This window comes from Semicossyphus pulcher, unplaced genomic scaffold, assembly GCF_022749685.1.
Source record: "Semicossyphus pulcher isolate SPU_LCO1_2020_fin unplaced genomic scaffold, fSemPul1.0.p SCAF_10, whole genome shotgun sequence".
NCBI lineage: Eukaryota > Metazoa > Chordata > Actinopteri > Labriformes > Labridae > Semicossyphus > Semicossyphus pulcher.
Genome location: NW_027211604.1, coordinates 16,350,767 through 16,373,982, shown reverse-complemented (window position 1 = coordinate 16,373,982; position 23,216 = coordinate 16,350,767). Strand labels below are relative to the sequence as shown.

At 43.3% G+C, this 23,216-nt stretch overlaps 1 protein-coding gene across 2 annotated transcripts; it reads left to right on the top strand.

The window, feature by feature from the left end:
• Positions 1-335: 335 nt before the first annotated feature.
• fgf13b (fibroblast growth factor 13b) lies at positions 336-22,452 on the top strand. 2 transcript variants are annotated; one of them, XM_069668613.1, is made up of 5 exons: positions 336-582; positions 12,048-12,158; positions 15,904-16,007; positions 17,097-17,295; positions 20,810-22,452. In XM_069668613.1, exons 1-5 carry the CDS (start codon positions 534-536, stop codon positions 20,947-20,949), a joined length of 603 nt encoding a protein of 200 aa, XP_069524714.1. In that variant the 5' UTR covers positions 336-533; the 3' UTR covers positions 20,950-22,452. The 2 variants fall into 2 exon arrangements, with proteins under 2 accessions (XP_069524714.1, XP_069524708.1); XM_069668607.1 differs by lacking the exon at positions 336-582 and adding an exon at positions 10,909-11,554.
• The last annotated feature ends 764 nt before the right edge of the window (positions 22,453-23,216 follow it).

Here is a 23,216-nt window from a genome sequence, read left to right as displayed (position 1 = left end):
ACTGACCTGCAATCATAAGTGCTAATTGTAAGGATACATGTAAGATTAATATAAACAATTCACGAAGCCTGCAGTCTGAAATGTAACAATTGTGTTGGAAAGAAAAATTATATAGGATGTCTATTGAGCTAGTATTCAGATAGTTTGTGTACAATGTCTATTGTTTTTTCTTTGCATGATGTGCAGATTTGTGTCATCTTTCTTTGTCTCTCATCCTGCGCGTGCGGGAGCAGTGTTGGCGCGCGCACGTTTGGGAGCGCTCCTGCTCTTATAGTGGCATGTGGAGGCACCACGGGCTCTAAAACAGGGACAGGCAGAGGAGAGGGAGGCAAAGAGGGCCGGACTGAGAAAGAGGGGCGGCGTGAAATAGTGCGAGAGTTTTGGACTGCTGCCGCCGTGTGAGGAGGGGATATAAAAAAAAAAATCTGAAGAGGATGAAAAAGTAGAACCGAGATTCTGGATCTCTCTCCTGAACTTTGATTCAACACCACCAGCAGCAGCAGCGGCAGCAGCAGCAGCGGAGACAGAGCTCCATGAGCGGAAAAACGAAAAGCAAAGAGGATAAAGACCATGCCGCCAAAGGTGAGTGATGATGAACCCGAGTCAGATACAAGGAAGGATGTAATGACACGTGTTTTCTTCTTTACTGACAGCACAAAGGAAGAAACACTTGCTTCAGCGTTGCTGAGATCAGCATACTTATTCTCATTGTCCCCACAGAGCAGAATACAGGGCGCGCTAACTGGACTGCCTTTACAATGTAAACCCCCTAAAAACAATGTGTTCATAGACGGGGTTTGGGGTAAACGCGTAACAATGTGGATATGCTTCTCTGTACGGGTCTTGCAGCTTACAATTGTATTACAGAAACATGAGGAGACCTACATACCTGACAGGGTGTTTATTAAAGTGTGCTAAAGGAAACATCCAATAGGGAAAATGTCGATCTTATTTAATCACTAAATGAAGCTATCATTCTCCCCACAGAAGGGTTTCTGTGTCCAAGATCTAATTGCAGCCTCGCACACTCACACTCATTTATTTTCTCCCCCTGGATAGCAATAAAATTGACGCGCGATACACCGCAATGGAAACTGGGAAACTATCATTGCCATGGAGACAAAAAAGGGTGTTGCCCGCAAGCTGACAGAGCTCGTGCATCATAATCTATGCATATGACCCGTATCCATTCATAAAAACGCATTAATATGCAGCGTACTGGGGTTTTAATAAAAGCAGCAGAGAGATGAGATTCATATTCATCTTATATATAATTGAAAGGAAAATAAAATAAGCAGATACAGACAAACGCATGATAATAAGCTTTTAGTGGAAGTCCTCCTAAACAAGGCACAGCCAAAACGCAGTGGAAATCATGATACGAACATAAAGAAGTGTATTCAAGAATGTGACAATGAAAACTAAATTAATTTTTCCACAAAAAAATATCTCCAATGTTAATTTACCTTCTTAATATGGTAATTTGACATTTATGTTTGTGTATATTGGCTGTCTTCCCAAGATCTCAAGTGGAGGTTTTAGTTCAAGCAGTAAACCATTTTTATGATTACACTCGTAAATTCTGCCAGTAGCTATGCCTGGAGGTCCCAAGTGAGCTGAGCGAGCTAAACACACTAGAAGGCTGCAATGGCCTGAGAAATTTTTACTGGGAAAAAAAAAGAAGGTGACACCACTTATCGAAAAAAAAATCAATAATAGTGATTATAATTTAGAAAACACTTCCAATTCCATTACTGAGGGTGAGACAAAAAAAAGACAAAATCATTTGATACAGTAACATGGAAAAAGATTCTTAAAAATCGCTACAGATTAGTTGTCCACTTACAAACATTATTCCTCTTGCCAGGAGGACACAAAGTATCAGTGAAAAATGAACACAACCCCCCCTTAGGGAACATAGGCATAATGGCTTTGGTAGACTACAAATACAATAGTACAAATAGAGCAGTAAAACACATAGCATCAATGGTAACAGTATTTCAACTGCTGTCAGAATAGTGCACCAAGTAAGAAGTTAGGCTAGTAGTATGCTAGCTTGGCGGTAAAACACAGGGAAGAGGGAGTGCGCTGTTCCTTTAAGTAAGGTCAGGTAGTTAACCAGAGGAACAATTTGCCAAGCCAGCCAGTTAGTCTTCAATCTTGAAGAGTTATCTCTTGTAAAAAAAATATGATTCGAATGCAACTGAAATAAGGTACAAATCTCACCTTAGTGTCGCTTGTCCAGGTATATTCTCTTGTGCGACGTCTTCTTCGTCTAATTTAAAGTGCGTTAAGCAGTAATTGAGTCATTGCTGCCCCCTGTGGTCCGAGACGAACAGTATCAACAGCCGGCAATACTATATGTGTTTCCCCCCTCAAAGGCCACAGGGGGCGACAATGAGCCGATTCCACACTTGTAAATACACTTCGACAAGCGACATAAAGGTGAGTATGAGTATTATACTTTATCAGACGAGTTTTTAAACTGGGGTTTTCGTTTTCACAAGAACTAAGACTGAATATGTTAAAAACAGTCTGGCTGGTTTGGACACCGTAGGCCTACGTATGGTTGATGTAGTTACCTCCATTTATGAGCAGTCCACAGAAGCTAATTAGCTGAGCGTTACTTCCGGGTATGTCTCCCTCACTTTTCACGGAAAAAAACTAAACGGCTGATCATGAAACAACAATTAAAACATCGGGAAAACAGAAATAAAAAAAAGTTGCTACTACAGATAATGCTCAAGAAGAGTCATTTGAGGCGTTTCTAAGCGATTATTTGGCCACTAAGTGGACAGAAGCCTGGATGTTACAGTATCAGTAAAACGTGTGCTGTTTTGGAATTCGTCCAGTAGAGGTTGCCATAGCAATAGAATGTTCAACTGAAACCAACCGCCAATGACAGAATTGTAATATACCTTATTTATGATAACCTTTCCTCATAAAGCACCCTTTAAAGGATACAAACCATCCCATCAATACCCAGAGAAAGCAATAAAACCAAGCCAATAAACAAGGAGGAGTGATTTATTAGATGATAACTCCACAGAAAGACCAGAACAATAACTCCTGCAGGCTACAAAGGATTGCAATACAACAGACGATAAACACTACCCAAACCTAATATTTGTTGTTGAAATTAACATTGGTGTATTAGCACATTTTTAAGGCTATAGTTTTCAGTGTTTACTATAAGGTGGACCAAATTTAAGACCTTTTGGTATCATGCTACAAAGTACAGCCGTGAAACACAACATAGTACTCTCAACAGTGAAACATTTTTAATAAGTAAAGCAGTATGTATTGAAGCACTGGTGCTTTGCATTGTTTTTATACAGGTGTCTTTTTTAATTAGTGGACTTGACTATATATTGAGTTTGAGCTAAAGGATAATCACTCCCTATGACTTAATGATGAAAGCAACAATAAACCACATGTAAGTTACCACTTTCTAAATTATGATACTTAAAGCTTGAGGGCAAAACAAAGTCGTGAAAGACGTGCAGTTACCAAAGCCACTTCATTGGAAGATTGATTGTGACAGTGACTTAAAACAACAACAAAAGAGACCGACCCCAGCAAAGTTTGATCTCACCGTCGCAGAAATGTGTCAAATCTGTTGTACTTTTTGATTAAAATGTCCCCCCACTGCCTCACTCCCTCTCCGGTGGACATACATTCAGGGTTATGTGCCACCTTGTAATGTTCTGTATAAAATAATAGTAGCATTAAGGATTAAGTTTGGGTAGAACAAGAACTCATTAACATCTTGTTCTTAAAGAGATTAGGCTTAAAGATGAGGATTATAACTGTTGTAGAAATGTAGAAAATAAGGAGCTGGAGAGGATTCAATGCAGAGACACTATTGTTAATTAACCCTGATTGTGACACGGCAGTGTGGGGGCAGAGGTCAACACTGCACGGCAATTAACGCCCATCCAATATACAGTATAACTGAGCTACATCTGATGTTACACTGATGTGAATATGAGCATAGTCCAGCAATAATGTACAACCAGCACAAGCTGATTGCCTTCTTAGCAGTACAATGGAAGCCCAGCTTCACTAAACAAAAAGGAAATTCCAACACCCAAAGATTTTTAGATAGCACTAACATGTTGGTTATAGCTATATTGTGTTGAACTACAACAAGATTTAAATCTTTTAATAAAGTTAAATAAAAGTTTAATAAATCCTACAGAACAAGAATCATACGACTCTGTTGATCCCCTGCCTTTCCCTCTAGCACCACCAAGAGGTCGACAGTTGTCCTGACATCTTACTTCTCCTTATGACCAAATAACAGCAAACAAATAACATTCCCATCAGCCTCACTTGCACTTAACACGATTAGTGCTAATTAGCAAATCTAAGCTAAGAGCTAATAGGAAGGCTGTATACTTGTACTTTTGTTATTACATTATTAGATGAAATACTTATACAATACATTAGAATACATACAATAAATATTTTTAAAATGGGCTTCTATAATGAAAATAACAGGTGCATTGTTTTGTTTTACAAGTCTATTTAGGTATTGAATTGTTTTCCAGTATATTACAAATTGATGGTATATAGCCAGCAGAGTAAACCTCATAATTCACAACAGTTTCTGCCCACAATTAATGTTATTACTTTGGAAGCACTTTGTTGGTCTTTATATTATCTGTGTGGCCCTGCCTCTTTAGTCTGGGCGTACATTAATACTCTGATGTCATGAAAAAAAAAGTGGAACATTTCAGTGCAAATGTGTGTTATACTTTGTGGTGACAACCTGGTCCACCTTCTGTCCTGCCATCCGCTGCAGTAGATGAGGTCTGTCACAAAGAGGGACTCCTGGGAGTCTGAGTGGAATTAGAAATGTGACGAGGATGTGAGGGAGTTATCACTGTGACGGAAGTTTTCCTCTGTAGCCTGCCTGATAAAAGTTTTAAAATGTTTAGTCTGTCTTCTTTCATGGTTTGCTTTTATTTTTGCCACTACTGAACTGATTATTTGAAGCAATGTAAATATACGTGTGGCAGTAAACCTTGTTGTTATTATAACTGCCATTAGAAGTGAAGGCTTTGGCAGCAGTCAGGTGTTAAGGGTTGCAACCTGACAAGGTGAACATGGGAGTTATGAAGGATGGACTTGTTGGCTCCTTTCTTTGCAGCAGTGGTCACATTGTGTTGTAAATGGTTTGCAAGGCCACTGCAGCACCGTGTTTATGATCATCTGCATTTGCTTCATTATTCTAGTAATGTTATGAGAGCTGAGACAAGACACTTGCACCCGCAGAGGCTTGACATGACAGTGCTATCTAACCTGGGACCTGTAGGGACCTGTTATCTGACGATATGGCGCCCTCTAGTGGCTAAAAAGTCAAATTGCTGCTTGTGAATGACAGCTAATGATCTCCAAAGTGCTCAGTGACTGGGAGTTGGCTGCCGGCCCAGGCTACTGGCCTGGGGAACCTTTGCCAAAACGTACCTGCTGCCATCTTTGTGGTCTGCTATTTCAAGCCAAAGCTACAAAGCTATTTCGGGAGGTGTTATGTGTTTGTTCAAAGCTGAAATGGCTTTTCAGTTCAGCTGAGACGGATACAAATACAACAGGAAGAAAGAAGGAGAAACACAGGCACAGTAACCCAGTCAAACCATCCGCTTGCTCAGGAAATAACTAATTTCCTGATCACAGGAAGCCATAATGTTATAATTATGACAACTGTGTGTGCAGAGACAACTATAATATTGTTTCCCTGATTATGACTTTTGTAGCCTCTGAGAGATTTGTAAAGCACATGTCTTACAAAGATAACGCAGATAAATCTTCTACAAGCGTCGCTTTGAAATCGCTGAGTGTGCACGTTCTGCAGCAACATCCTGCCTCACAGCCTCCAGCAGCTCTCGCAGGCTCCGGGCCCTGCAGTATAGACTCTGCACCGTGTAATCGTTTCTGCATCATCTCAGTAATATGGATGTTGCAACCGGCTGCTTCACAGGAAGTAATGTAACAGCACTACAGTGTGATGGGCCGATAATAGATGGTTGTGTGCGGCTGTGTGCAGACTGTGTGCAATCTTGGACTGCTGGCAGCTTTGCTCTGAGTGTGGTTACTATATAATGTGATGGTACGCATTGATGATAGCCCACAGAACCTCAGATAGATATAGCGTGAAGCCATTAGGTGTGTATTTGTGTGCATGCAGAATGAGTTAGGCTCTATTTTAAACTTTCCTGTTTCCTTTTGCAGTAAATCACATCACAAAGGCAGTTTTACACAAGAAAATCATGTTAAATCGAACACCAAGTTACAGCTTGTTACAGCTTTCGCAGAGGTCTGAGCAATTACAGAGCAATTAGTCTTTTTGGCTCAGTTATTTATTAATCGCTTGGTCTAACCAGACTAATTGACAATGAGAAAAGTGCCTGTGTGCAGTGCTAAGATGAGGTTTCAAGGCAATGCAAGGCAATTTATAATATGATGCTTATTATAATTAAGACTAAAATATGCAAGATTGAATCTGAAGTATTTTATTTAGGTTTATGGATTAGTTTCATGGAGCGGACCTACTTTATCTTAGGCGTTACTAGGAGGCAGTGGAGTCCTACATGCAGTAATGTAAATGTAAGCAGTGAACATGTGTGTCCCCTGACAGTTAATCTGCTGTAGGAGTCGGTAACAGTTTTGTTTCACTCTGATCTCACACAAACACACACACCTTCTGCCTCCTGGATGGCTCCTTGAGTTTGGGACCGGCCTGCTGGCTGCCTCCCTCTCTTATTGTGCCAGATCAGCGGGGCCTTGAGATGAATCATTAATGACCGCTTCCAAAGGCTTAATGGCCTCTAATGTTCTGTAATGATCTCCCGTCAACGCCATGTGCGCGGCCTTAATGGATCCAATGCCGTGGAGAATTGTCTGCTTTGAACTTCGGTAATTCCTCCTCTTTTCGTCGGGCAGCGCACAACAGGAAGTGCGAAAAAGTCACGAGCACAAAGCTCCGGAGCTCCACGGGCGCAGCATGACTTTCCCTCTCCGCCGATCCACCTCAGGTAGGACCGGGGGAACGATTTAATAATCAGGCCTTTGCTAATCCTGTTACAAAATCCTTTTAAAATTTTTTACGAGTATTAGCTCAACTCTTTGTATGCAGTGCTTTGGGAATTGGCGGGCACTGGAGAGGAGTGGTAAACTTAGAATAAGGTCACCAGACGCTCTTTGACTCTCCAAACGGACTGTCCTTTGGTGCTGTTGTTGATTTTCCACATACAGATAGTTTTCGACCTTGAAATGTTCTCAAATTTTAAAATGTTCGGTTTTATAAAGTTGTGTTTAATATAATTTCACTACACTGCTAAAAGGAAGTTGAAGTTTTTCGTGTTTTTAACGGATTCAAACTTGAGGCGCTGTCCGTGGTGCTGAAACCGGCGCGGGGCGCGCCCTGCTGCTAAAAAGGATGCTCGACTTCGGTTTAACATTTTAATTTGATACATTTTGAAAGTCTTATATACATATAAAGGAATGGCCTTGTGATATAGGCTGAATGTCATTCTGTAGTATCCTTTGTAGCTCTGAGAAAAAATGAAAACATTTCAGGAATTGAGAATTGAGATTTCACAAGCTTTACTTTTCAATCATTACAGAACTTAACTGAAAAAAAAACATTTTGGAAGTGCTGAATAGATAATTTATGTTGCCTCTTATAAGTAAACACCATCGCCTTCAGAGACCCTGTATCTAAAGTCCCAGCTCTTTGCTCTTCCAACTAATCCCTTTACTGAGAGACTGCATGTCGCCTGCAGGGCGGGTTCTCACATCCTCTCTACTTCCAAAATAAGATTAACAGATTTACATTTTTTCTCTTAAATCCTTTACCTTAACAAAGATGCCCCAGAATGTTTCAAGTACAGTGTACATACGTCAATTTCAAGGTCCTTTAAAGGATGCATCACACTGTTCACTGCTGCTTTTCATGGTCAACACCTGCTGAAAGCCTCAGCGGTTTGCTGCAACGTGTTTTGACTGTTTTGAAAACAGCTGCATGATCCTACTCTAACTGGCACTCATGGTTAGACTGATGATAACACACATACAGTCAGGGCTCTTTCTGGATATAAATATAGTGTTGTTTTTGTAACAGGATTGGGCAGAGGACAGGGTGAAAACGCTGGTGCAGCAATCAGACAGAGTCAGGTTAACGGAAGAAAAGGGTTTTTATTTACCCTAACAGAAAGTCCCTGAATGCCCTGATTCCTTTTGTTCTCCCCTGATGTTTGATCAGCCACAGGTGTGTGGCTTCCCGCCCCCGCTCCCAATACTGTCAATTGGGAGTGGGTGGAGCCACATGGCAGAAATGTAGATCCCTCCAATTACCTTGCCCCTCAACCCCTTACATTTTCTTATTCAGAACTCCCTGTTGTCCTACCTCTTTGGTCAGATTGTACCACCTGTAGGGGGCGCTATGAGCTCCCACCAAACCCAATAGAAGTTTTAAAGAATTGTATAGACTGCATGCAACAGCTCAAAAGAACTTTTTAATTCCTTTGTTTTTATTTGATGTTATAGATGCAATCAAATTAAGACTTTTAACTGTTTATCCAATATTTGATCAAGGCTTTAGCCGGGATATTTTTATATTCTCGAAACAAATCCTTTGCTAATTCCTCCCTCTGTGTTGTTTGGCTGCTTATTTGTTTAATCCACCATATTTACTTGGCCGCCATTTTCCTCTGACATCATGCTGAAGGCGGGAAGCTTAACATGCAGTTATACTGTCACACTGATCAGACACTGAAAGAAAATCTGGAGGGAAACGCGGTCGTCTTGCAAGTAACATTTGATTGTTGTGGTTCGTAGCTGTTGATATAAAACAGGTCATGTTAGCATTTAGCCACTTACTTGGTACTACAACTGTTAGCTAGGAAGTGGCTGAAATGTAATAGGCCTACTACTGTGTGGTAGTGTTCCATGATACAGTAGGAAATGTGTAAATTAGCCACCCTGAGTATGTCAGAGACAAATGGCCGCCACGTGAATATGGTGAATGGTCTTTCTATGTATTAACTCTCTGTAGGACCTTTCAGTTTGTTATTTGCTTACAGCAGACGTTTAGAATTTGCAGTTTAATTTCCTTCAGCTTCCTGAGGTTTCCTCAGTTTTGTCTTCTCTTTAGGAGCACATGGTGTGTGTTGAGCGAGGACGTCATCAATGAAAGATGAGAAACAAGCCCTAGCTTTCAGTCATTTCATCACAGTGGTTTTACATGTTTTAGCTTTCCTATTTTGATGTTTTAGATGACATCACGGATCGGTTATGAAATGGCTGAAGTGTCCCTGTGAATGCACAGCATGTGGGCAGAGCTGCACAGTCACACCTAAACTATATTTATCTGCACATTTACAAGGGGCTTACCTAACCAGGAGGCCACAGGTGGAACTCCAGCTCCTTCACGCCAAAGGTCTCCTCCTCGGTGACCAGGTCCTGACCCCAGCTTTCTGTCCACAGTCCATCACTTTCCCCTCCACCCACAGTGTGCTGCAGCTCACAGAGTTCACCTCCGCTTCACTCGTGTAATTTACTGCCCTCCACATCCTCCCGCTGCTTCAGCCATCGATTTTCTCTCTCTTTTCCACTGTGGAGAAGCACGCAACGGTCGTGCCTGCTGCTCGGCGCCAGGTGCCCAAAGGTCGACTTCTGCTGCGAGTCTCCGTCCACCTCCTCGTCCTCTTCCTCGGTACCGGTTGGAGTTGCAGTTGCCATGCGCCACTGCAGCTGTATCTTTCACTGACAGCTGTGCACGGGTTCTCCTGCAGGGATGCCTGCGGCCAGCCGACATGCATGAATTGGCTGCTGTGTGTGTGTGTGTTTGCTCTGAATGCAAAGAGAACATCGTGAAAACGCCACAACTCATCCACGCTGAAGAGCTGCTCCGTTTTTCACCTCCTCCTCTCCCGCTGCAGCCTGTCAGCAGGAGTGAACCTCTGCACCAAAACAAGACGAGAGCCCCTCCTTTCCCCCTCCTTCTCTTCCTCCACTTTCTCTCCCCCTCTCTCTCTCACACACGCTTTAGATGTCCCCCTCATTTTTACTCCTCATGTCATACTTTATGTCCTCTCCGTTTCTGTAACATTTCTGTTCCTTCTCCATCTTACGTCTTCTCTCTCTCTCTTGCTCATTTGCCTCTCTTCGTTTTCTCCCCCTCCCTGTCATTCATCATTCTTTTTTCCCAATCCATTTGTAGGTTGTATATTCTCTACAAGCTCTCTGTCTCTCTCATACACACACACACACATACACACACAGGCACACTCAATATCTCATTTTCTCTCTCCCACACCCACCCTACCACCTCCCCCCTCTTTCCATTATTCCTCCTCTCATTCATTCACCTGTCTGTCTCCTGGCTCCCTCTTATTTTTTCACTGTTTATTTTTTCTTCTCTCACTCCTCCTCCTATATTACCCCCCCACCTCCCTCTCCTCCTTGTCTCTCTCCCCCCTTTTATCTCCCTCCCTTCTCTTAATCTCCCTGCCTATCACACATCAGTATTCAGGGGAACATGTAAATATCATGCCACGTGGGGCTCAGGGTTACAGGTGCCCTATAAGAAAGAATCGCTGAAATCCACCACTTAACACCACCAACACACATACACACATGCACACACAAAACACGTACACTCATACACCCCCTCCACCCCCCCCTCCTCCTCCCCCTCCTCGTTCTTCCTCCTCCTCGGGGCGCGCAGGGAGGGCTGCAGCAGTTTTATGAACGGCACGGCTGCATCATGATCCCTCTCCTCCCTCTGAACCGGCCCCGAGCTGTTTCATTGACAAACATTCCGGTTGGTGCATTTCTGTCACGGAGCGCGTCGAGCGGCGGAGCAGCACCGGGGGAGCGGCGCAGCGCGGCAGCAGCTGCAGTGAGCAGCAGCAACAACAAGCCCCGGTGTCGTTCACACCAGCGTCTGTAAGCTGTTGATTCGCCGCTTGGACCCGGGACTAGATTCTTCCGCACCTCGCTCTTCTCTCCCGGGACAGCCTGAAGATTCAACTGAGGGGAGAGCAGACAGCTTTTGCCTCTCAGACCCCTTGAGGGGGGACATGAGGCGGCGTCGTTAAGTCTCACTCTCTGGCACATTACCGGATTTGTTTTACGACTTCCATGAAGCGCCCGGACGCACCGATGATGGAGGATTCTGGACGCTTTTTAAAATCACGGATATCTGCGAGACTGCAGCGGCCGGTGTGTGATGCGAACTGAGCCGTGGGTGGCGTAGACCCCCTCCCCGCAACCCCCCCACTGCCTTATCCGCGAACCCCCCTTTGAACCGGGACGCACAGGCTCGTTTCGCTCCACCGGGGGAACATGTCCCGGGCAGCGGCCATCGCCAGCTCCCTGATCCGCCAGAAGCGGCAGGCGAGGGAGCGCGAGAAGGCGAACGCGGGTCGCGGCGGCGGCAGCCCGAGCAACAGCAAAGGCACCAACGAGAAGCCCAGCAAGCTGAACGTTTTCTCGCGCGTTAAACTGTTTGGCTCGAGGAAGAAACGGAAGAGAAGGCGACCTCCAGGTCTGAGAGTGGGGAGAGAGTGGCTGCACCCCCACCTCAACCATCTTCACCCCCACCACCACCAGCATCATCACCATCACCTCCACAATACACCATTTTCTCCCATCACTCAGGCTGCTCCTTCATCACTCCATCACCCTCCTGGCTCAGGAGTTGATCCTGTTGCATGACACCACCACCATCACATGTAAATAACTTTGTGTTGAGTGTTGTAGCAGCATGCGTCTGTGTAGCTGATGGAGCTGTCAGAAAGCAGAGTGATGATTTAAGCAGCACTTGAGCTCCCATCATGTCACATCTGTCACTTATTCGTGCGCCACAGTGTGCAGGGGTCAGGGATCGATACTGGGCCCTCAAGGCCCTGTGATGGAAACAAAAACAGCTTCTGCTCCTCTGACACTTCCGGTTTCTGCTGGATTTGGTTCATGTGATCACATGACTGTATTAAGGAATGAACGCAGTCAATGTTTCTCCTCTCCTCTCGTCCTCGCAGAGCCCCAGTTGAAGGGCATTGTGACCAGGCTTTCCAGTCGACAGGGCTTCCAGCTGCAGATGCAGCCTGACGGCACCATCGATGGAACCAAGGATGAAGACAGCACCTATGGTGAGTCCTGCTCTGAGAGAACAGTGGCCATGCAAATGTTCCCATGCTCACTGATTTTCTTCATTTGCCCTCTATTTTAACTTTGGCTGCAACTAAGGCTTATTTCTATTGATCAATCTGCAAATCACTTTATAGACAAGTTGATTTATTTATGTTATATTGTCTGACAACAGTGAGAAATGTGCATCATAATTACAAAAAGGCCAAGGTGCTTTCTAATAATTGCTCATTTTATGTGACAAACTCAAAGATTTAGAATTTACCGTCACGTGTGCAAAAAAAAGCAAAGAAATCGTCACATTTTAAAAACTGTAACCAGCCAGGTTTTTGGTGTATTTGCTTTGAAATGACTGAAACAATGAGTCTATAATCATTCTCACTATTTTAATTTCTTTACTGTCGATCAACAAACACATTAACAGGCTCTAAAATCTGCTTTAAAGAATTAAAGCTGCCATAAAAGCAAAGAGAAGTGTGTGCTTCTTCAGTGCAGGTAACTACTGTGAGCACAGTCTCCAAAGGGCTTCATTAACTGGTATAAATATAGATTGAAAGTGAGGAAGATACAAGAATATGAACACATATAACTGTACAGTAGAGGCAGAAACCAAGCTTTTAATCTTCAATATTACTCCAAGCTACAACAGACCATTGCAACATATTGAAGGTTCAATATCCAGCAAGATCTAATTTAGTTTAATTCCCATTCGCCCACTTCGCAGTTATCATCCGAAACCAATTCGAATCCAATTTAGTGATAAACTTCACCCTGTGGAAATCTGTCTGATGTGGGGAATTCACTCAGACATTCACCCGACAACATGTCAAGTGTTCATTTAATTAGTAAGCTGACGCACGTCTTCCCTCCAAAGGTCAGATGGCAATCTCTCCGTGTTAAATGTTTCCTGGTTAAAGAAATCAATGAAGATCCACAGGATGCGCGGTGTAACGCTCAAATCTGTGACCTAATGAAAGAAACCAGTTTAAACTGAACATTTTTGCTCTTTCGCTCTCTCACAAACAGTCACAGGCCACAACGCGTGATTGATACGGCTAATTCACTTCTGCTGTCGCGGTTCAGACGGCAATCGCTCTCCCGCTCGTGCACAGTTGGTGTTTCCGGCGTCGCACATTAATCTCTGCCACTTCTCGGGCCACCAACTGTTGTTGTGTACAGCCGAGGAAGGAGCTGCTGCAAAGGAAGCGTGCTCTTTAATTAGATGATTACATGGTGTATACATCATGTCAACGCCCACACACACATGAAACCAGTCGACCGTGACTAGATGTGAATGGGTAATCCATGTAATCCAAGTATCTATTTAACCACAGTCATTATAAAAACATGGTTGGCTGAATGAGTATAATTAAACAAGAGCTGAGTCATCAAACTGTCCGGAATAATTATGTGGCTGCTTCTGAGCTTTTACTGTAAAACATGAATACACAGCTTTTTGCTTGTGAATGCAAACCACCGGAAAACTACAGGGATCCAAATGAAAGGATGAATGTTGTGATGGAGTTTTATGTACTCCAAAAAGAGCTTTTAAACTACATTAGATGTTTTATCTGTTCATTCGGTTACTGGGAATACCTTGGAATGACATCACTGAAATGCATTAGCTTTCATTGGATGACATTTTAGTCTGCAGGGGCAAAGGGCGATATTAAGTGTGCTTCAGGTGCAGCCACTTCTGTGCGATTCACCAGACAATAATCGATCTAAGTGCTAAAAGAACTACAATATCATCCAACAGTAGTTGGTGCATTTTGGCCCGTGTGTTACACCTCTTCAGCTCTCCAATCCAACTCTTTTCCAGCATGCTTCCAAAGCCTGCCCAAACATGATTCGTCAACAGTCTGCAGACTGAAAGCAGAAGGCCTTTGATGCCACAATCTCCTCCCGTGTTTACAGATTCTCCACTCACACGCAGATATCTGTTTGCAGAGATTATATTCACTGTAATGTATTTAGAGTGTGGAGCCCCAAACAGCTTAACGTAGTTTAAGTTGATTATGTCTTTGTGCCACAAACAGCTCTTGTTCAGGCCCCTTGAACCTTACAGTGTCTGTACTCTATAGACAGGAATAAATCAATCATATAATCAATACATTTATATTTATATTTATATTAATGTCGCGCCAAATCACTTCAAAAGTTAAGTTGTTAACACTTTACATACAGAGCAGGTATAGACCAAAGTCTTCGTTATGAGTTTTCACAGAGACACAACTTAATCCAAGTCCTGAAGATCTGAGTTGATTGATAGACCATCAGGGGCTGCATGGTGGTGCAGTGGTTAGCTATTAGGTTCCTGGTTCGAATCCCGGTTCGGACAAAGTGGGCCTTTCTGTTTGTATGTTCTCCCCATGCATGCGTGCGTTCCCTCCAGGTACTCTCGCTTCCTCTCACAGTCCAAAGACATGCTTGTTAGGTTCATTAGTAATCTTGGACCCCATCGGCTATAGACGACGGTATAGCCTCAGGGGACAAAGGTGAACATGCCAGGTGTGTAGCTAGCGGTTAGCATAAACGGCTTCCGGTCAATGCTTCCTTTTCCGCGTACTGCATTGTTTACAGAAAAAGAAACCGCTTTTCTTGTGATTGACTTTAATTACAGGTCATTAACATACAGGTAATTAACGGGTCTTGTCTTTGCTGAAATTTCAACATCATGATGTAGATTTGTAAGAAGTAAAAATGGAAGCTTTGTCCGGTCTGTCCTCAAGAGGAGAAGAAAACTACTTTTAAAATGCTCGTTTGTTGAACGGAGGTCGGATCGATCATTTCTGATGTCAGGAAATCTGAACGGCTTTCGTGACACAGCGTCAAAGGAATTTATCTCAGGTTTAATTTTAGATCTACAGCAGATTGTTAGCGGTTAGCATGTAGCTGTCTGTTTATAGAGATTAATAAGAAGCTAAACCATCGTCAGATAGCCGCTGATGGGAGCCGGGATGTCATTAAGGCGCATTATGTTCCGCCTTCTTTTGCTCTCCACACGGACTGTTTTTCCTGCATACGCCGCGGCCTGCTGGTACGTGATTGGTCAATATTACTCAGACTACAAGCGTACTACAAACAGAAACAAGAAAGCTTGCCATCCCTAAAATCCACGTCCCTGCCTACAGATTCTACATTTATATGTAGAATCTGTAAATATAGATTAGGTTCATTGGCGACTCTAAAATTGCCCATAGGTGTGAGTGTGAAAGTTTGTCTGTCTCTATGTGTCAGCCCTGTGATTGACTGGCGATCAGTCCAGTGACAGCTGGGATAGGCTCCAGATGTGTGAAACTGTGACAGGCATCTTTTTTTACCTTCCTTCTTATTTTCTAAACAAAATGATTAACAAGAATTAACGTGACAGATTAGTCGATAGTGTAAATACTCTTAGCTAAAGCTGTAATAGTAATATTTAGAGTATAAGTAGATGTAAACTCTGACTCTGTTGAAGCTTCTCCTTGCATTTCCCCATGTATACCAACCCTGCTTCTCTACATACCTTTTGACAGCTCTCATCATTTCCATCCCACACTTAATACCAGTCTGAATATCATAAGTGTAATCCAGCAGCCTGAGTGCCTGACTGACCTTTGAAACAGCTTCTCTTTGGCAAAATGGAAGTGTCAACACACCAGATGCTACATTGATATTGATGAGGATTTTTCTCTCTGCCTTCACTCTGTGCGCGCCTGTTTGTTTGCTGCGCGTGCTCGTGTGTTTATTGTGTGTATTTTGTAGCTGTGTTCAACCTGATCCCAGTGGGGCTTCGTGTGGTGGCCATCCAGGGCGTCCAGACCAAACTGTACCTGGCGATGAACAACGAAGGCTTCCTCTACACCTCTGTAAGTCATCACCAGCATTAGAGTTAGAGTAATAAACCGGCATCTCTCATTATCTTCTGATCATCTCATCAATACTTTAACTACAGATCGGCCTTATAATCCTGTGTCTGAGCCTTATCTGTGCACTGATACTGTGCCCTCACAGGATTGATTTCAGATCATCCTCCTGCCTCCTCTTGTTTATCTCCCTTCCCTCTCCTTCCCCTGATGGAAAGATTACTTTGTGTCCGTTTACAAGCAGCACTAAAATGTGTTTTCATGCTTTTATTCCTCGGCTAGATTTACACATACATCCCCACTGTGCATATATTCTCTCCTGCAGGTCAGGAGGCGGTGTTGGCTGCAGTGCATTGCATTAAGTGCTTCTCTTTAGCTGTTGAGCGGTGCTGGTGGGTGGTGTAGAAGCAATAACAAAAAAGAATCAACAAAAATAACTCTCGGAGCAATCTAAACACGCCGGTGAGCCTGAGAGATGAAAACTAACAGAGAGGAAATAGAAAAATGACACACACCACCTCAATGTAATAACTATATGCTGCTGCTACGCCTGTGCAGGCACGTACACCACCACCACGTCTGACCCCTCCTGTCCAGCCCTGCATGCTCCTGATTATCTTTGCTTCAGTCACACTCATATCTCTTGTTTTCAGTCTTCACACCTTATATGAAATGATACGCGCAAAGAACACCAACCTATCAGGTCAGAACTGATCATTCAAACCTGAAAGATGATTAATATTCATACAAGATGGAGTAAAAGAGCATTATTTCTGTATCTTTCCGCTTCCTACGGCAAACTGGGAATCATCCTTCTCTCAGCGGGCTGGTTGGTATTCATGGGAGTAGCCGGTTTCCATGGAGATGCAGGAATAAGGAAATGCAAATGTCAGCTGTCCTAAGTTGGTGCAGTTTGTTCTCGGAGAGACTACAGCCCGGCTGAGATAATGACTCAAAGAGATGGAGGAAAACACCGACGGCACTAACAGAGGAATGATTGAAAACTTTTTAATGCAGCTGCCATCACAAACTTTCTCCACACCTCTTCATAACTACTAAATCTTCTTATCTTTATCATCCTTTCCCCCTCAGGAACACTTCACCCCGGAGTGTAAGTTCAAGGAGTCTGTGTTTGAGAACTACTACGTCACCTACTCGTCCATGCTGTACCGGCAGCAGGCCTCAGGTCGGGCCTGGTACCTCGGACTCAACAAGGAGGGCGGGATCATGAAGGGGAACCACGTCAAGAAGAACAAGGCGGCCGCACACTTCATACCCAAACCGCTCAAAGGTAAGACTGCAAGCGTGGTAAACTGCACCAAACCACTTATTAGTACAACATCTCAAAGGTGAGAACAGACTAGAGGTCAAAGCGGACACATTTCTTAATAACTTGTTTTCAGGCAACCAAAAAGTTGGTGTCAAAGGAATTGCTCTGTAACATTCAGTTCCCCTTTTTTTCCCCTTGGATGTTTGAGCTGCGCCGTGCAGAATGGCGCTGGTCTAGTTTGACAACAGGAGGCCATTACAGAGGGAAAGTTTCTCTGTGCTCACCTTGAGTACGAGTGTATAAAGGTACAGCTAGTCTGCCATGGTCGAGTGTGCATCTTACAGACGTGCAATCGATATTTAAACTTCCATTAAACATACAGACTTCAGTGGAGGAACAGAGCTGTTTAGAATCTGTTTGTAGTTTTTTGAACTTTACTTTGTTTAAAAAAAATATCAGAGAAAGTCAAATTCAAAACAAAGAATTTAAAACCCTGGTTTGGGAATGAAACACGTCTCTACAACATCAATTATTCATGACTAAATAAGCGGCTCTCCGAGTTTTAGCTCAGATAAAAACCTCCTTAGAGATTATTTACAAAGAGTTTAAAGGAGGACTCAAACCATAGCTTTAGCATCGTTGGAGTAATAGAAGTCAAAGTCAAGGCAGAGCATCTTTCTTGCACCGTGCACCTTGTCAAAACCTGGTGCCTACATTACCCACAATGCAAGTCAACAGGCAACTAGAAGCAGCAGGATACACACAACCCCAGATTTTTTCACTTCCAAACTTCAGACCCAACCAACGCTGACTCAACAGACATCACTTGAGGCATTTTTTATCAGTATTCACACGGCTCCTTTTGAAGACACCATGTGCATTATGTAGCTGTTATTAGAAGTCTCCAGGACCTGTAAGAAGACAGGTATGGGATGCTGTTTGGCTCGGTTGGTAGAGCAGGCGCCCCATGTACAGAGGCTACAGTCCTCGTCGCACTGGTCGCAGGTTCGACTCCCGGTCTGCCGATCATTTGGTGCACGTTATCCCCCACTCTCTACTCCCAACATTTCCTGTCTATCGTCAGCTGTCCTGTAAATAAGCCCAAAGGCCAAAAAAAAAAAAAGAGCCCTGCCCTCCTTACATGAGTGAAAACAAAAATCTACCGAAGCAGAAACACAGAAACATCCTCTGTGATAGAACAAAAACTGTTAGAGAAAATAGTGTTGTCCACGCAGGATCCCCTCATTCATAGCTTTGAAGGCTTCTTTAAATATTCATCACTACAAACGTCCTTAATTATTGATCCATAAATGTAACATTAAAAAGCTGATCTGCTCCATCGGGACTCTGTGGGTGAGCTGGGATCAGATTTGATTGACAGTGACGTCTCCCTGGCAAAATAAGAAACAAATCCATCACTGTCATCCCGCTGACTTTGACTCTAAATTGGAAACACTAAACATTATTATTTTTTCCTGTCAAGCCTCCCAGCATCCAAACACTGCCATCTCATATGAGAAATAAAGGAAACTCGGTCTGTTTCTGTTTTTAGATCCTGTCGCTAAAAGCTAAGCTAGCTGGGAAAGCTCTGAAGGTTTCCACTGCCTTTGATTGTGCCCGAGATAACTATAAAAATGAATCCTTTTACATCACAGGACACTCTCGTGGTTGTTCTTGTATTCAACACACTGACCTGTTAATATTCACGAGAGAGCATTTACATGAGTTTGTGAGCGTATTACTAAAAACTATCAACTGTTAAGAGTCTCAGAAATGATTGTAAATGTCCAGTTTGGTGAAGCATCTTGCAGCCCGTCACCCACCTACACACAGATTCCTGAATTCATCTCTCTTTTTTTAAATTACATTGTGTGATTTTATCCAAGAGAGACCTGGCTTGTTTCTCAGTATGTGGGTAGATATTGTAAAAGGATTTCTGAAACACAGCACTGAAGACAAGAGCACAGTTTGTCTCACATTTGCATAAACAGTGGAACATACAGAACGACTGCTTGTATGTTGAAAGGCCTCTGTAAGCTCCCTGCTACTCACCAAACAGCAGGCAAACACAGGAGGAGACTTTCTGGTGAACATTTAGCAGCTTAAGAGCCGATATTTCCCTCAGGAGAAGGTAGGGACCAAGAAGAGAGCTAAAAGAAAGCGAATATTAGGCTTACATTCATCAGATGCACACAAACACGACTCCAAATGAATTCTAATGATGCTCTGAAGCTGCAGGTCGTGTAAATAAATAACTGTTTTTTAACAGGGTTGCATCTTAAAGGGCCAGCGCATAAGATTCAGAGATAAATTAAATACAATATAGTGTTTATACACCTGAAAATAAGAATCATCGTGTTTTTGTTACCTTAAAATGAGCTTTTTATATAAGCCGAGGGGGAGGGTCCTATTTGCACAACCGTGCTTCTACAGTAGCCTAGAATGGACAAACCAGAGAGTGTTTGCTGTGTTTTTGGAGTTTCACAACCATGGTAGCTTGTCCTACACGCTGAGGGGCTAGGGAAGCAGTTATTAGTTTGTGGCAATCTGCAACGTCCCTGCTAGATGCCACTACCTCGAACACACTGCTCCTTTAAAGGAGTCATATCTTTAAATGGATTTTCTCATATTGTGCATGGGTTTCACATTTTGGGTGTTTATTGTTCAGAACTGCATAATTCTGTGTTTTTCCAGAATGACATGTTTAATAAGGTCTCCTCTGAAATGGGCCGTTCAAAACAGCTTCTATGTAGAACCTTTCTAAATCGACCAATCATCATTCACCGTCATTCCCCTCAGGCTGCCTTCTCGCACTAGCTTGTAGTCAAGTCGTTGTCAAGATTTCAGCTTACCACTCACACGATACCTCCTGGTGTTTCTGGCTCGTACACATAAGGCCAAATAACCGATCCTAGAGCAGCCATGTTTTCTACAACTTTGGAGTGACAGTGCAGTGTCGCCCACATGGGATCGCACACGTGTGGGAGGGGCTATGTCAGCCAATCGTGGCTAAGGTCTAACCTTTGAATCTTAAAACAGCTTGTTCGTTTCAGGAGGAAAAAGAGTCTCAGAAGAATAATTGAATTAAAATGATTAAAGTGATTCAACATTAGAATAATAGAAAATTGATGAATGTTGCTTTATAATTTGCTTTCACTGCCGACCACGGGCACAAAGCCTCAGCTATTACAGGATGAAGGAACAAACAAAGAAGCTGATTATGTTCTGATACGAGAAGGTCATTGTTTATTTAATTGTGATAAATGACTAGAGATCATCATAACTTATTCACTCATGTTTTTATGGATCATCACATTAAAAGTCATTCACTACCGTAAAGTCAGGACTTCTGAATGAGTCAGACTGTTGACAAATAGCAAACCTCGTAGCTACTGCCCCAGGGCGAACTAAATGTACCTAACTGCCTGAACAATGTGTGAATATAAACCTGAGTGATTCAGTCAGACAAACAACTACTGTAACAGTTTAATTGAAGATCCTTGTCCTGTGTGTTTGTGTGTTTGTGTGTGTGCAGTGGCCATGTATCGGGAGCCGTCCCTCCACGACCTGACAGAACTCTCAAGGTCGGGCAGCGGCACGCCAACCAAGAGCCGCAGCGCGTCTGCTCTACTTAACGGAGGAGGGAAATCGGCCAGCAACAATGATTTATCCTAGCCCTCCACCCCTCACAACCCTCACACACAAACAAACACACACACCTACACACACACACACTCACAGATCTCAGGCCGACATGCCCACACATCAGGCTGGTGAGGGGTGAGAGGATGAGGAGGAAGCCAGGACGGGAATGTGTTCTTCCACTTCACGGAGCCCACTGTGACTGACTGTGATGTAAATAAATCAAGGACAATCAATCGATCTGGCTCTGCCGCTCTGGTCTGCAGAGGGACAGGACCTGCAGATCTCTTCCCTCGACTCCTCTTCCTGCTGTATTATAACCAGAGAGAACAAGCGGGTGAGGGCTAAACCGAGACATAGATAGAGTCAGTTAGTCAGTCACATAGTCAGAAAAACAGACTGTTACAGAGAACCAAAGAGTACAAGTATTAACTCACTAAGTTATTGCTGTGAGAGACACGTGGTGAGAAAGATAAACAGCGACAAAGGAAGAGGGGAAGTCTTTATCTATTCTACCGTACGCTATGTTTACACACAGCTCATGGGGTTAAGTCATATTTTTCAAAATGACGAACGTATCCTTGTACACTTATGAGGACTGATCATTTGTTTGCATGCAGGTGCGCCTGTGTGTGTGCGCGAGTGTGTGAGTGGTCAAGTACACGCTGTGCTTGCGGTAGGTGTGTTGCGAGAGCGAGTGTGTGCGCACGCATGTGTCCGGGTCGGGGGGGGATTTTACCTTTTTAAGATCTGTTGTATATCAGACAAACCTCCTGAGGGCTTTAGCAGGTTAAAATAAGGTTTACTGTATATGCTTCCATGCTTACTTCTTACAAGCAATGCTGTTGTTTCTCTTTCCGTTTGTTGTTGTCGTCCCTTGCCGTTTGTTTGTTTGTTTGTTGTTGCATGGAAGCTTGTGGACCTCTGCTCAGTAGCAGCATGCCGAAGGTCCTTTTTTTCTGGTCTTACGTGTTCCTGACCAAAAGAGAACACTAGTGAGCCAACAGTGTCGTACCAGAACACTAGTGAACCAATGTGAGGGTGTGGGAACACTGCTGGACCAATAGTATTGCACCAGAATAAGAATGGACCAATGGTGTTGGACCAGAACCAGAACCAGTTTAACCAATGCGAGCACAGATTAACTTAATATTTTGGTTCCTGCTGTGGACAAACTAGAAATGCACTAAATAAACTCTTTCTAAAGAAGTTACAGCAATGTCTGCGCTTACTTTGTTGACTTCTCTTCCCGTTATATATTATATTAGAGATCAACAGTCTAAAATCGTGGTTTCAAGTGTCAGTTCTGAATTACAAAACAAATTTAGCAAAGGTTTTTCTGAGTTCTGCCTGAGACTTCTGTCACCACCTCACTACGAATATTAGCATTGAAAGGAGAATTGTCCCCATCAGAAGGTGTTGACAGAAACATTCATATTTACATATATACAAAGATGTTGTTTCTTATTTCTGCCAATAAAAATCAAAAAGATGAGATTCCTTTTATATCAATAGTGAAATACATTTTAGAGACAGAAAAATAAATAATTGGAAAATAAAATTGTGTTTGCAAAATGTATTTGCTCATGTGCTGCTACGTGAAAAAAGATTTTTTTAAGGGTGAACTGACCCTTTAATTTTTCAAGCGTGGTTTTGTTGCAATCCATACAGAGAAATACAGCAGCACCTTCAGAACTTACATCCATCCATCCATCATCTATATACCGCTTATCCTGTTCAGGGTCGCAGGGTCGCTGGAGCCAATCCCAGCTGTCACTGGGCGAGAAGCGGGGTACACCCTGGACTGATCGCCGGTCATTCACAGGCCTGGCACACAGAGACAGACAAACTTCCACGCTCTCACATTCACACCTACGGGCAGTTTAGAGTCACCAATGAACCTAACGAGCATGTCTTTGGACTGTGGGAGGAAGCCGGAGTACCCGGAGGAAACCCGCGCATGCACGGGGAGAACATGCAAACTGTGTCTGAACCGGGATTCAAGCCCGAACCTTCTCGCTGTGAGGCGACAGCGCTAACCACTGCACCACCGTGCAGCCCCCACCCTCGTGTCTGAATGTAAAATATGAAGCTTCAGCCAGCAGCCAATTAGCGTAGCATAATGACTGCAATCAGGTTGCATGACTCTGTCCAAAGGTAAAACAAATCTACCTACTAGCTCCTCCGTGCAGCCCCTCAGGACTTCTAGATAAGTCAAATTTTTGTCACTAGAAAAGTAAACTCATAAATGTCAGCCTACACGAGAGAGGACACGAGAAGGCTCTAAAACACACCAGACT